At 32.5% G+C, this 13,588-nt stretch overlaps 1 protein-coding gene and 1 pseudogene across 5 annotated transcripts in view; one reads left to right on the top strand and one right to left on the bottom strand.

Annotated features, from left to right (window-relative positions):
* The window catches only part of LOC142345057 (soluble guanylate cyclase 88E-like), a 60,859-nt pseudogene extending 49,037 nt beyond the window's left edge, over nt 1-11,822 (top strand).
* Nucleotides 11,823-12,282: 460 nt separating this feature from the next.
* The window catches only part of LOC142344115 (uncharacterized), a 76,857-nt gene continuing 75,551 nt past the window's right edge, over nt 12,283-13,588 (bottom strand). For all 5 annotated transcript variants that reach the window (XM_075395614.1, XM_075395615.1, XM_075395617.1 and 2 more), the window contains exon 9: nt 12,283-12,530. In XM_075395614.1, coding sequence (XP_075251729.1) covers nt 12,338-12,530 — 193 coding nt within the window. In that variant the 3' untranslated portion in view covers nt 12,283-12,337. The remainder of the gene's footprint in view (nt 12,531-13,588) is intronic.

The following is a 13,588-nucleotide window of genomic DNA, read 5'->3' as shown; positions in this document are numbered from 1 at the left end:
TCCAGGAACCAGCTTGGCTTGCCACGGACGAAGTCCGTTCGTGGATCTAGAGTAGTAGTAGTAATAAACTCAAAATCATTATAAGGTAACTTTTGCATCATTGCATAACCATATAGGTTGTTTGCGTCTATGTACCATATGGTCTTACCATGACTGTTATCTATATATCTATCACCCATTTTTCCACATATACCACCTCTCTTTGCTCCAACAAAATCATCTAGCATTTGTTTATCTTGTAGTTTATCTAATGTTACACCGCTTGACATTAACCAACAATCAAAACTATAACCTGGGAGACTTACATAGTGTAGGGGATTGAGCTTGAATTCTCTCATGCTTAGTTTAACATATTCATTCATGCAATAGTCTAATTTTTCCACATCATTCTGTAAATACTCTATAGTTAGATATTTACCAGTTTTATGACTGTTTTCATTTTTAAAGTTATCTACTTGTTCTTGTGTTGGTAATTTATTATGTAGAGAGGATTTAAAGTCTTCTATTTTTAAATTACCTATAACTTCTTGGTAGGTAGCTTTGCTACTATACGACTTGGTCGTGGTTCTCAATGACTCTAAACCAAAGTATTCATATGGATATAATGTTTTAGTTTTACATCCGTATATCTTTGCCATTTGATCTAGAGGCATAGCTAAGAAGTTATAACTGTCTAAGAATTTGAGACAACCAATGCTAAACATCTTAGATTTACCAGCAGCTAGTGGTATGTTATCTACTTTTCTTTTATCATTATTCTGTTTAAAGAGTTCACTGTATAGTAGGTTGAAGTCATAGCCAGAGCCATTATGGAATATTACTGGAATGAAATTTTGTTGTTTGTATCTTAGATTACATATTTTACATGCTGGTCCTCTATAATTTCCAGTTTCATGACAATGATCTCTTACTTTATTAATACATGTTTTGCTGCAGATATGACAAGTGTTATTAGTTTCATGATATAATTTATCTTCTTCTGTGAATATAATCTTTTCATTATGTTTGAAATTATTCTCAGTTTCTATTTCTAACAGATCTCTAGCAAATCTTTTGATGCAGCCTAGACCGAAGTAGTGCTTGAAGTTACCTTGCCAGGTGTAACCCACAACTATTGGAAAATGTTCAGCTATTACATATTTTAAATCATTAGTTGAGACATCGGTGAAACCGCTTCGCGGATCAACAATGCAACATTCTATATCGGCAGTTATAATATTTTTTATATTCTGACGTTTGTGTTCATTTACAAAAGTAATATGTTTTTTCTTACGACAAACAATCTCTGGTTTGAATGAGGTGATGCATTCGTGTTTATCATATTTAATTTGTGAGTTAAACCAATAGTTACACCTATCGCAATAATAATATTTTATGTTATTTTTATTTGGGCGAACTAACAGGGTTTCTATATTTTTATTAGGGCAGAGTGTTCTATTTGCATGGTGTGGAGCGGGATGTAGCCAAGCAGTTATAGTTAGTTGTAAGCAATTGTATTTATAACTACGTATATTTAATATCGATTTAGAGTTTTCGAGATCTGGAGGTAAATCTATATAACTACCAATAGATGCTTTAGTTGGTTCAATGTTTAACTGAAAACTTCTTACTCCAAGAAACTCAAAAAAAATAACCATAACCTTCATATATTTCCTTTTCGAAATCTAGCCACCGATTGAAGTCCATATTCATATACTGCATTATTATTAATAAAATCAGTATTGAAAAATATTTTAGTAGTTTTAACTTCTTCTTTGGTTCTCTTCTTATAATCACATTCAGCCGTGATCTTTTATTTAAAACTCTTAACTTTACAAAACTGGTAACAGTTTTTAATTTCTTCTGAAGAGTAATTAGATGCTTCATCTATATCTTCAATGTAATTCCCACCTTTATCAGTAATATAAAATTATCTCATGTTCTGACTTGAGTTTATATCGAAGTCTTCTGTGTTTTCTAGATACATGCGATTGTGACTATATGAATGAGTAGTTAGAGCTACTTTACTTCTAAATTCTTCATGACATTCTTTACATTCATATCCGTGAAACGGCTTCGCCGATTTAATTCTGGTGTAGAATTCCTCTTCAGTTTTAGTTTTAGGTTTGGTGGCTGGTTTAGTTTTAATAATATAATCATCTTCATCCAAATTATACATCCTCTCCGAGATTTCCTCTTCTTCAGACTCAAACATTTTCTCCAAGAGTTCCTTATGCTTGAGATCGTATGATTGATGCCTGTATAAGGCCTTCTTTGATTCAAAGGATAGATTACAGACATCGCAGAAGTTTATGACACTAGTATTAGTTGATTGAGACATGATGTATTTTTTTAGGGAATTAATCAAAAAATAATTTTTCGAAAAATGAAAATGAAATGCGATAAGTGTATAAATAAACCTTGGAAAGAATGTTGTAATAATTGTAAAGAATTAGAATATTCTTGTTATGTATGTAAAAATATGGTTAAGGTTAAAGATTATATAGAACATTTAGGATATCATTATTCTAATCCTGATCAATATCTAACATGTAGTATGTGCAACTTTTATAAACATATATCATTATATAGATTTAGAAATAGGAATTGTAGACTATGTATTTATCTTCATAGATATAAATATGGTCACACTAGAAATCAATTCAGAGAGCATGTTTATAAGTATAGTATTCAAGAAGACATAGAAAAACACTAATCACTGTATTTACACCGATCTCAGTGTTTTTTGACTGTATACCCATCACAGTGTGTCCCATATACAGTCTCACAGCAGGGATCATCCTTTTTAAGAACTGTGAATTTGGTTTTTTTTCTCTCACTTAGTTTCATAGTATTTCATCAAAGTCGGGGGACGTTCACTGGAGTCAGTGAGAAAGGAACCCCAAACCTTCCGTTTGCTAAAGCAACTTAACTAGACTTGATGATTTAACCACTACACCAAGTGAGACAGAAAGTTTTATTTTTAAATTTATTAAGTATTGATTAGGGGATATATGAAAATTTTTATTATTTTAATATTTCTTTCAATTTTTGTTCAAGTTTTTTCGCAAGTTGGTTTTACGTGCTTTTTACACAGTCTCATCTGCGAAGCAGTTTCACTGATTAGTTTTATACTAGTATCTGGGGACGTCCACCGGAGTCGGTGGGGGTAGAACCCAAACTATCCGTCTGATAACAGTTAATTACCAGCTTAACTCTGTACTAGTGGTTAGCACTAAGTGAGACAAGATATGATAGATTTAAAATATAAAAGAAGTGAATATAGAGCTAATATATAGTAGTGGATAAAACAAGGGATTCAACAAACAGTAAAATTTGGCCCGATTCGACATGCGCGATTAGCGTTAGGAGAAAGGGACAAATTTTACTGGTGGTTGAATCCCTTGTTTTATCCACTACTGTGGATTACCTTAACCTGGGTATCATTCTGTGTTATAGGATCGAGAGATTGCGACATTTTTTGTGCAACCTCCTCCAATGTTGGATGAGAAAGCAAAGAAGCACTTTGCATCCATTCAGAAGTTGGTCAGAGACATCGAGGCAGATGCCGACTTCACTATGACGTAATCATTTACTTGTTCTTAATCCATTCTTGTGCAGCCCTAGAGGAGTGACCAAAAACAACTGAAATTTGAAAGATATCTTTAGTACTGTTGATAATAACATGGCTGGATAGATCCAGAAAATAAGAGCTTAGGGAAATGGGCAAAAACATTTGATTTTTTAATATAAGAACACCAAAAAGTACAAAAACAACCAACCAACTAGTGCACAACTCCTTTTGAATAAAATTCTAATGTTCAACACAAATTTTATTAATATCAGGTTTCAACAATTTCAGAACTAGAATCCACAGATTTTTCTCATAAGGGGTCATAAATTTATTCACAAAAACCATCTGAGATTTTTGTTTGATATCTAAACTGTTTATGTTCGTGTTGATTTCGTATTTTTAAAGAATGCACCATCGAAACAACGATTAACTTCTGCTCAGTAGGACATCACTTAACGACGCAAAATGGCCTTCTGGTAATCTTAGAGAACAGTGGGTGTAACAGTTTTTGATAGAATTAGACGAATTGGTTGTGTTCGTTTCTTGAACTTTTTAAGACTATAAGCTTAAAAGATGATTATTTTGAAAGCTGCCGAACAATTAGCATTACAGAGAACCCGCTAAAAAGGAATAAATAACAATTTATTATTATAACTGAAAACAAATACTGTACAAAACTGCAAACTTTCAAAGTTCAGGTTCTTGCTTTTTTACCCTTCTTGATATTTAAAACAATGAGAACCTCAGCAATGTTTGACCACTCAGCATAAACTTTCAGTCACAAACTTTTCAGAGATAAACTTTCATCAACACGAACTTCAAATTAGATAATCAAAGTATTAGGTTATTAGCTAACATTTCAGAAATTCACGGTTTTTCATTTGCCCACAAACTCCGATAATCAGATTTTTAGCAGCGTGCTCATTAAAAGGCCAATGTCCGAAAAATCGAACATATGTGTAAATTTTATCACGTAGTTTATCACGACCCAGGTTTAGACTCAGGATTAGTAGTGTAAGCGTGTGTGGAAATTTGTTAAGCTATTTTAGTTCAAATTTGCTTCAAAATACCCAGTTTCCACGGATACAGTATCTAATTAATGAAATGAAATGAAATAAATTGTTGATTAATTTCATAAGTGCCATTTTCAATGCTAGTTGTGGTTTCTGAAGACAACAAGGCGGCTTGGTAATCTGCGTTCGCACATTAAGTTCCGAGCCCGCTCATCTACCTTTTTCACTTAATTGTCTACCAAATGAGGAAGAGATAAAAAAATTAACATATCAACATATCGTTCAACAAACTACTAAAAGAATAAAACAATCTACTCCAGAGGGCCTATGAGACCTGTGGCTACAATAATATGATTACCGGAAAAGACGGCAATAAAAATCAAATAGTTACAAATATTAATTACGACCAAAACTTCTTGTCCATTTTTTGAAAACCACTAATAACCAAATTAAAAAGGCATCAGATAAAATTTATACTAAGAGGATTAACCGGTACTTTTTTGGAACAAAATATGGGACTTTTCCTCAATGCGACTTGGCAAAAAGTCGACTAGAAATGAGAAAAAGGAGCAAAACTTATTAAAACATTGCTTTTTTTTTTAAAAAAAAAGAACTAAATTCGAACTGATAAGAAACATTACGCATCAAATGAAATCATTGAGAGAGTCTTGTAAACCTCAATAGAGAGCGACTGAGGCTTTTCATCATCCAGGATATGTCATACGACTACAAAAAGAACGACAAACACAGGCAAAAACGAAAAATTTGCACGAAAAATTATGCACGAAAACGATGTCCCCCCAATCAATTATATATTAAGCTGATCACTAAAAACAATAAAAATCTTGGTATGCATTTTTTGCAGGTGACAACAATTGTAAATTAAATGACGCCCATTATTGTGATACTGTGAAAAGAAAACAAAAACGTACAAAATTGAGGCAAATATACAAAAATCACGAAAATTGGTTTTATGAAAACTGGTTGTTCCAAGAAGAAAGACCATTTGAGGAAAACCGTTTATGAACAGCATACAGTATTTCAATAGATAAATGATGTGAATTTTACATAGAGATGCTTAGCTACAATTTAACAGAAATAAAATTGGCAGATCTCAAAAATCTATCACTTTTTTTTATTAAAAACAAATATTTTCAAAATTCATAGCTGTTACAAGCTTTCGACTAAATGAGTAGACAGTTTGTCTTGCAACTACTTGGAAAACTAATCGCGACCATTATTAATGAGACTAAATAATAAGACTATAAAATAACATTAAATACAAGTTGAACTAATAAGTTTCACAAACAACTTTACGAAAGTTTTGAAGCCACAGTTTTGAAGCCATTAAAATTATAAGATATTAAGCGCGAGAATATAACATCTTCATTTGCGACTCTTTTGATCATCATAACGTCTTTTTGTTAAACGACCATCTCAAACTGACAACAAAAAGAACCACAAAAACTGAAAAGTAACTAAACTTAACAAAATTCTGCTGAAACAAATTGTCTAAGCCCTGAAGACATCATTTAAAAAGTTTAAACAACAGAAAAATTTTTATTTGATTCAACAAAACATTTAGAAGAGCTCTAAACAATGAGGCTAAATCACGAAAATGATACAATGTAGTAAAATACGAAGAAAAAAACGCAAACCAGAACAAAAAGTGATATGTTGAAGAATATTATTACTCTTTTCTTAAGAAATTTAATTCGAAAGTCAAAATAACTGTTAGCTATCTACCAATATCAAATTTTAATTTCATTTGTTTATCCATAGTTGGCCAAGGAGACCTTTAATTACACACTATTTGGCATATGATAACCAAAATTAACAACAAATAAAGGGCAAAAAGAAAAAACTCTACCAATTTCTGCAAGAGAACGGTGTTGCAGCCCTTTAAACCTATTATTATGAAAACAAAAAATATGTTCAGTTTCAAATGTTGTAAAGCTTTGTTCAGTTAGATGTTTAAATAATGTAACCATTTACAAAAGAAACAAAACAACAGCAAAAATGGGCAATTTTGCTCAAAGATCAGAAAATTTTGAATAAAAATTCGTAGTACCAAAAGCAAAACCTTCTGTTAAAACAATCGGCCACACAATAAGTTTTTATTCTATAAGGAGGAAAGGGTGACCTGTACTTCCTGAGAATACGCAAAATGTAGACTAAAATAATTCAAAAAAATGACATGTTCAAAAAATCACAGAAATTTCCTTAAAACAAATACTTTCATTAACATAAGAGACAGTAGGCAACAACCGAATGAATAGAAAAGGTTCACTGCACTTCTTGAGGAAGAAATTTAGATCATTGAGCCGTTGAACTTCAAAATCACACTGGCAAAAGAATAACAATTGAAGGCAAAAGACAAGAATTCAGTTATATTTTACTAAAACTCTTAAAGCCATAAAAACCCTTTGGTTCTCTGAAAACAAACTGTATCTACATTCAGCCTCAATTTTACGTAAATTGTAGCTGTCATTAACGGAGCCGTGAATAAAAAATATTGTCAATAATTAACATTAAAAACAAAAGCAAAATATTTTGAAAAAAGGCAGCATCAAAATAAAAACCAAAAAGTCTCTGATTCAAAGAACTCATGATATTATCGAACCTCTCCCTGATTTTTTCGCACGCCCAGCAAATTGACCAAGTGTTCCAAGTGTTTGCGAATCAGACCAATTGTTGAGTGGAGTTCTTCAAATATTAAAAAAAAAACAACGATGCATTTTGTATAATTATCGAATTAAATCTGCAAAAAATGGCAAAGTTTTAATTCCAGAAGACTGTCATACGTAGCCTAATTGCAACTAGCGCTCTTTATGAGATTAGGAAGTCTATGTTAAGGTTTCTAGGTCACTAAGTCTGGCAAACTTTAACAACGTCGACCAAAAATGCATATTTTGTGCCATTTTGATGAAAAAAGTTATCAAAAATATTAGCCAAACAAAACTTCAATCAAACAATTCAGCAACGCTCTTCTATCTCTAACGGTAACAACAACAATGTGCGCTAAAAATTTTAACTTATTTTGAATTATATTAGCGAAATTGTGCCAAACTTTAGCAAAAATTACTGAAAATGTGAACAAAAACAGTCGAATGTTCACAAAACTTTAAACCTCGATAACTCCATGTAAAAAACGAAAATCGAAAAAATCTTTTTAATTCCGTATTCTACGCTGGACGGGCTTTTTAATGATACCACTCACAATTCTCTACGATGAATATATCGATCGGCCAAAATTGACTGAACAAAAAAAACCCAGTTGAGTATTTAGTTCCTCCCTCCCCACTAAAGTGGGGGTCGGAACAATTAGCAGTTTCCCAATTAGCTATAAATCTGTTCCAATAAAAAAGTAAGACTTTGAATTTGGTGTCAAACGATTACTAATAGAGTTCTGGCAATAAAATTTTAGGTTAATTACATGCTCAAAATGGTTTCTTTTCCACAATCTGCGAAATTTATTTAATTTAGCTTTTTGGGACACTGGACACGCGATGGTAGTCAGATCTTGTTATTATGCACACACGAAGCTAAAATCTTATAAATAATCAAGATTATTTTTAAAAGAATATTGGCGATTCATCAAATTTCTGATAAAAGGGACAAAAAACTGTCAGTTTTTCAAGTGTTTTTCATAGAAATAGAAAGGTACCATGAGCCCAATTTTTTCTTTAAAAAATTTTGTAAAAAAATGTTTCCTCTTTGTAGGTTTTGATTTTACATTAATAAAGCAGAGTCGTAATCAATTTGACAGGAAATTGCAAAAAGTAAGGAAAATTGGAAATTTCACAACTGCATAATTGTTTGCTTTTAACTTTTCTTTCGCTTTTTGCCTGGCCACAAGAAAACGTAGTATCCTTGGAAACTTAGTGTCCTTAGAATCCTTAGTGTCCAGGTTTGCACAAAAACTGTAACGGAAAAATCCACAATCATGTTACCAATGAAGACTTCGCTGCATTTCAGTTTGCGGCCTTCACAAAATATGCGTTGTTTTATGACTCAAATTATGCTACAAATATCCCTCGCGGTCGAGGTTGCTAATTTTTTGTGCTCACTAAACTCAGAGGAAATTGATACATGTTTAGGTAGACTTCTTTTTCGTTCCCTCAGAATTTTCTTTGCTCAAAATCATTCCTAGTTATAGTTTAGCCAATCATCAACTAAGTATACTTCCGAGCCACCCGAATGAGATATACATCCAGGATAAGCTATAACAACAGTGCTAGTCAGTCTGCCTAATTTTTATTTTCTAAGCAATGGCTCACAAAAACAGTTCACGTTTACAGCAATCAACATGATGTCACCTGTCCGTTTTACCACCTCTTGGCTTTCCACTGTCCGCAAAACATGACACAAGAATTAGAACTATATACTCAAATGGGTTATTTTTGTTCAGTCAATTTTGACCGATCGATATATTCATCATGAAGAAATGTGAGTTGTATCAATAAAAAGCTCGTTCAGCGTAGAATTGGAAATTAAAAAGATTTTTTTTAATTTCGTTTTTTTATTCGAGGCTAAAAGTTGGCATGATTTTGTTCACTTCTAGCGTAATTTTTCCAGATTTTTCTACAAGATTTTTTTAAATAAATTATTTCAAAATTACATTTCATTTTAAAATGAATCAGTTTTGTGTTCCTAATAGACGAACCTATCTAGTGCTTTGAGTAGACGGCTAATGGCTGTTACGACTTTATAAATAATTTTTCCAAAAGATTTTTAGACAACTAAACGACCTTAAACTTTTTTGTCAACTGTACCTTAGCAATGATAAGGCCCTTTCCTTTCTACTTTATCCAATTCTAATCTGGCTAGCGGTTTATCTTCTAACTATTGGTTTTATGATCTCGATGCCACGAGTTTTCATAATTTTTAAAAATAATTTTTGGATATTTTATCATAAATGTGGTTCCTTTTGAAATATTATCACAACATCATTATATTGATATTGGACCATCAATGGACCATAGATGAAGTTTTTAGAGAAAAGTGTTTGGTTTAAATGGCTTCGACACAATTTTCGCGCACTTTTCCAATGAATTTTTGGTTTCTGCCTGTATTTGTTGTTAATTTCATAGTCATAAGACTTACTGTGATGTATTGTTGATGACATAAGAAAGACAAAGATCATTGTTTACCTGTCCAGGCATAACTTAGCGTATTTATTGACTTCCGTTAAAAGTTTTTGAATATAATGGCGTTGATTCTAAGGGTTTTGTGAAAAAAATTGTGGTTTTAATATATTTGTTCATGTTTGTTGATTTTGGGAAGTCACATTGTTAAAAAGGAAAATTCCATTGCTGCTTGAAAATTGAAAAAAAACTTGATACTGAAAAGTTCAAAGTTTAATTGCCTCGACATTTTGCTCTCATTTTTTTTGAATTTGCTGTTCTGGCCTGTTTTTTAATTCTTCATGAGGTCTCAAAACGCTGAGAGGTGTTATAAGCGTCTAGTTGAGGATCGAATAAAAGACGTTACTCAACGCAGTCAGTTTATTGCGAATAGCCTTAAAATTTAGGATACTAATGGTTTTCAGAAAAATTATTTAAATTTTTCACTTTGCATTTTTTTCCCAAACTTGTAATTTATTCGCACCCTCACCATTGAGAGGTCCTATCTAATTCCTTCTGATTCAAACAATAACGTGTCTATTGATAATAAGTCGTACTGATGGTTTGTTTTTGTTTGACGATATGCGTTAAAATAACATTTTTGTGAGTAATCAAAAATTCTGTTCTTTTTCTCTTCTTTTAGCCTATTCGCTAGTAAAATAACAGATCACAATGATTGTCAATTGAGACTCAATTGAACTTGTTTAATCCTTCAGCATAGTTTCGGATAAATCAGTATAAATAACAATTGAAATAAAAAAAAATTAGATAACAGCTAAAAATTTTAATGTCTTCACTAAATTGTGTTTTCGCAAATTTTAGTTAATTTTTGAGTTCTTATTAATCTTCAGTTTCATTCTTGCTTAGTCTAACCAAAGAGATGTCTTAATTTTTAAGACGTTTAAAATTGTTTGGTTTAAAACATGTTGAATGTTTATTTTTGAAATTCGCCTCATTACTTCCTCTTTTTGTCGTCTTATTACCTCATCTCATTAAGGAAAAATCCCATCTGCTGTGTAAATAAGAAAAAAATGTGTAGTTAAGGTTTTATCTGATTGCATTTTGACGTTGTTACTAAGTGCTTTTAAATTCATATATTGAGTTTCTGCCGCAAAATTTTCGTTTTTGCTTATTTGGTTGTTTTTTCCCATATTCTCTTCAATGGCAGATCTTGTGAGCGCTGTAATAAATCATTATGTTAGTCAATTGGTAGCTTAGGTGTGCAACAGTTTTTTAAACTCAAACTTCTACTTCTGATTATCTCATCATTTGGTTGACAATTAAGTCAAAAATGTAGATTGTAGATGAACTCAGGTCGGAAGATCATGTGCGAACGGACATTAACGAGCCTTCTTGTTTTTATATAAATGATCGAATTCAGAAACCAATTTTTTTGCGCCATTTTATGGGTCACTGCTAAACCAAAAACTTTTCAAAAAATCAGTAATGAGTAATGCGACGTATTTTTATACAATTATTCATTAACTAGATTACTGTTCCTTCACTTCAGTCTAACAATCACCGTGTTCATACTTTGAGCAGAAAACATTCATTTTGTAATTATCGTAAATTGGCTCAACAAAAATATACGTTTTCTTTAGGCGTAATAAAATTGGGTCAAATTTAACTTAGAAATAAAACATAATAGGATGATGGTGGGGATAAACGCAAAGATAAAAACAGTTCAACGATCCAGTTAAATACTAAACCTTTTGTACACGAAAAAGGGATAACGAGACCAATCAGTTTTACTTCATACCCAGAGAATATTTTGTTGGTGGAGCTTCAATGAAATTGAACTAACTATTGGCTTATCTCAATTCGGTTTTTCTGTTCATATTTGCATGTTTCAGGATTTTAAGGAACGATTTTTTTTTGTTTCAGGACCTGAAAGAAGAGCAAACCTGAACGCAAACGGATTATCTCATAACCAAAACAAATATACTGAAAAATATATATTTCACATTGAAATCACTTTTCTGATACAGCGAATTTTTTCACAAAAAAACCGCTAACTATTGTTTACCACTACAATTGGAACTGCACTTAGATTTATTGGAGAGAAAATATCATATTTAATGAATTCAATTTATTGTACTGCACAGTTTTTGCCCGAATTTACTGAAATGTTAAACACAGGAAGGTTGGGTGTAATGATGAAAAGGTTTTCGTTTTGTTATTTGTTTATTGTTTTCACAAGCTTGAGTAAGCATTTTTGCACTTTTATGCTTTCCATAACCTGATAAGGGTTGTTTATAGCTATTACAGGTTATTATAGGGTTATGCTGGTGAAAATTGAAAGATGATCATATATTCTACTCAGAGGGCTGTAAAGGGAACCAAAAATTTTGATCAACTCTCATCCCATTATATTGTTTGCCCAACACATTAAACGCAAAACAATGGATTTAAACAGTCAATTGATATTTTATTGTCACTAAATTGAAGGACAAATGCAACCAATCAAAAATTTGAAGTAAAAATTGTTGGATCTTTCCCGTTATCCCCCCCCCCCCCCCCCACCTTAATGGTCATATAACGTAAAGCCCCCTTCCCATTATAGTACATATAATACCATAATGGTGGCAATGGGAAAGACCCATTAATTTGGCACGCCCCCTCTTTATGATCAAAAGAAGAGCAAATTAAGCTCTCTGGATATGTTGATGGACGTTTGGAAGAGGGGCAGCCGGAGTAAGGGGTGTGACTCTGGGAGTGGTGGTACCGACAGCCCCCCTCATTGCACCATTCGCCCTGTTGTTGTCTCGGCGCATCATAGGAATTGCGTGCTCTGTTCTTTTCTCTCGTGTCAACAGTTTGCGGGCAGCATTCTTGAGCCTATACAGAAACGGTAATTAGGTGTGGCTTATTTAATTCATCCAGAGCTGGCGAAGATAATAGTCAAGCGAGTCCACTTCCATAAATGGCAAATTCTTCCAGACTCTATCGCCGGGGCAAAGTTTGGAAAAAAGGTAGTTTGCGTTTGCCTGAGTACGGCCATAGAGAAACATAGACTTGTTGTAGAAAAATAAAATTAGGAATTCTTTTTTTAATTCTAAGTCAAGGTGAAGAGTTGCCACTCATTTTAATTATACGTGTGAAACCCACACTTCGAGTTTTCATACCTAAAAATTGTTTACGGTAGAATTTTGAATTTTTTTCGTTATTAGGCTTCTAGATGCGGACCAGCTAGCACCCAAAACTCTATCAATTTCCAAAGGTTTATTTGGTGGATCGCCTATTTGCTAAGAGTGAACAGCTTTGACCGCAAACAATCCCGTTTGCACGTTCAAAATTTCAGTTGAACATTTGAATTAAACAATCAAAACTAAAAACCAACTCATTGCAGCAGTATTGCCATAATTGAAAAAAAATTAAAAACAAACTCAATAACCCAACGTAAATTTAAACCTAAAATTAACAAAAAAAACCACGGTGAACTACAAATGAGTGATCCGCACTATAAAGAAGATTCATAAACCAATTCTTAGCTGGTGAAATCAATCACTAGGAAGTTTTAGAACAAATTCTGGGTCTTCCCTTAGTTAGTACCTATTTTTGTTGTGTTAAATAAATCCAAAAGCTCAACTTTGCTTACAAATTGTTTCAAAAATCAACTGGACTCGACAAAATTAATCAGTGTCCACTTACTTTTAAATTTAGTCTTAAAGATCATTTCAATCGCCAACTGATAAACTCTCAACTATTTTCCTCTCTCTGCTCGGCTTCTTGTTTTTAGCATTGCATTCGATAACTTAGCTGAAAGGACTTCCGCCAATTGGCAGTGTGAATCATTACTTGTATGAAAAAAACTATTGTCATTACTGTTAATTACCATACTAGATCTCATTTGGTAGGCGATGTCACAACTAGATCAATTTTGTTTGCTCATATTT

The sequence above is a fragment of the Convolutriloba macropyga genome, chromosome 8 (assembly GCF_964194025.1).
Source record: "Convolutriloba macropyga chromosome 8, txConMacr16.3, whole genome shotgun sequence".
Classification (NCBI taxonomy): domain Eukaryota; kingdom Metazoa; phylum Xenacoelomorpha; order Acoela; family Convolutidae; genus Convolutriloba; species Convolutriloba macropyga.
Note: the sequence above shows the minus strand (reverse complement) of the source record. Positions and strands in the feature narration are given on the sequence as shown.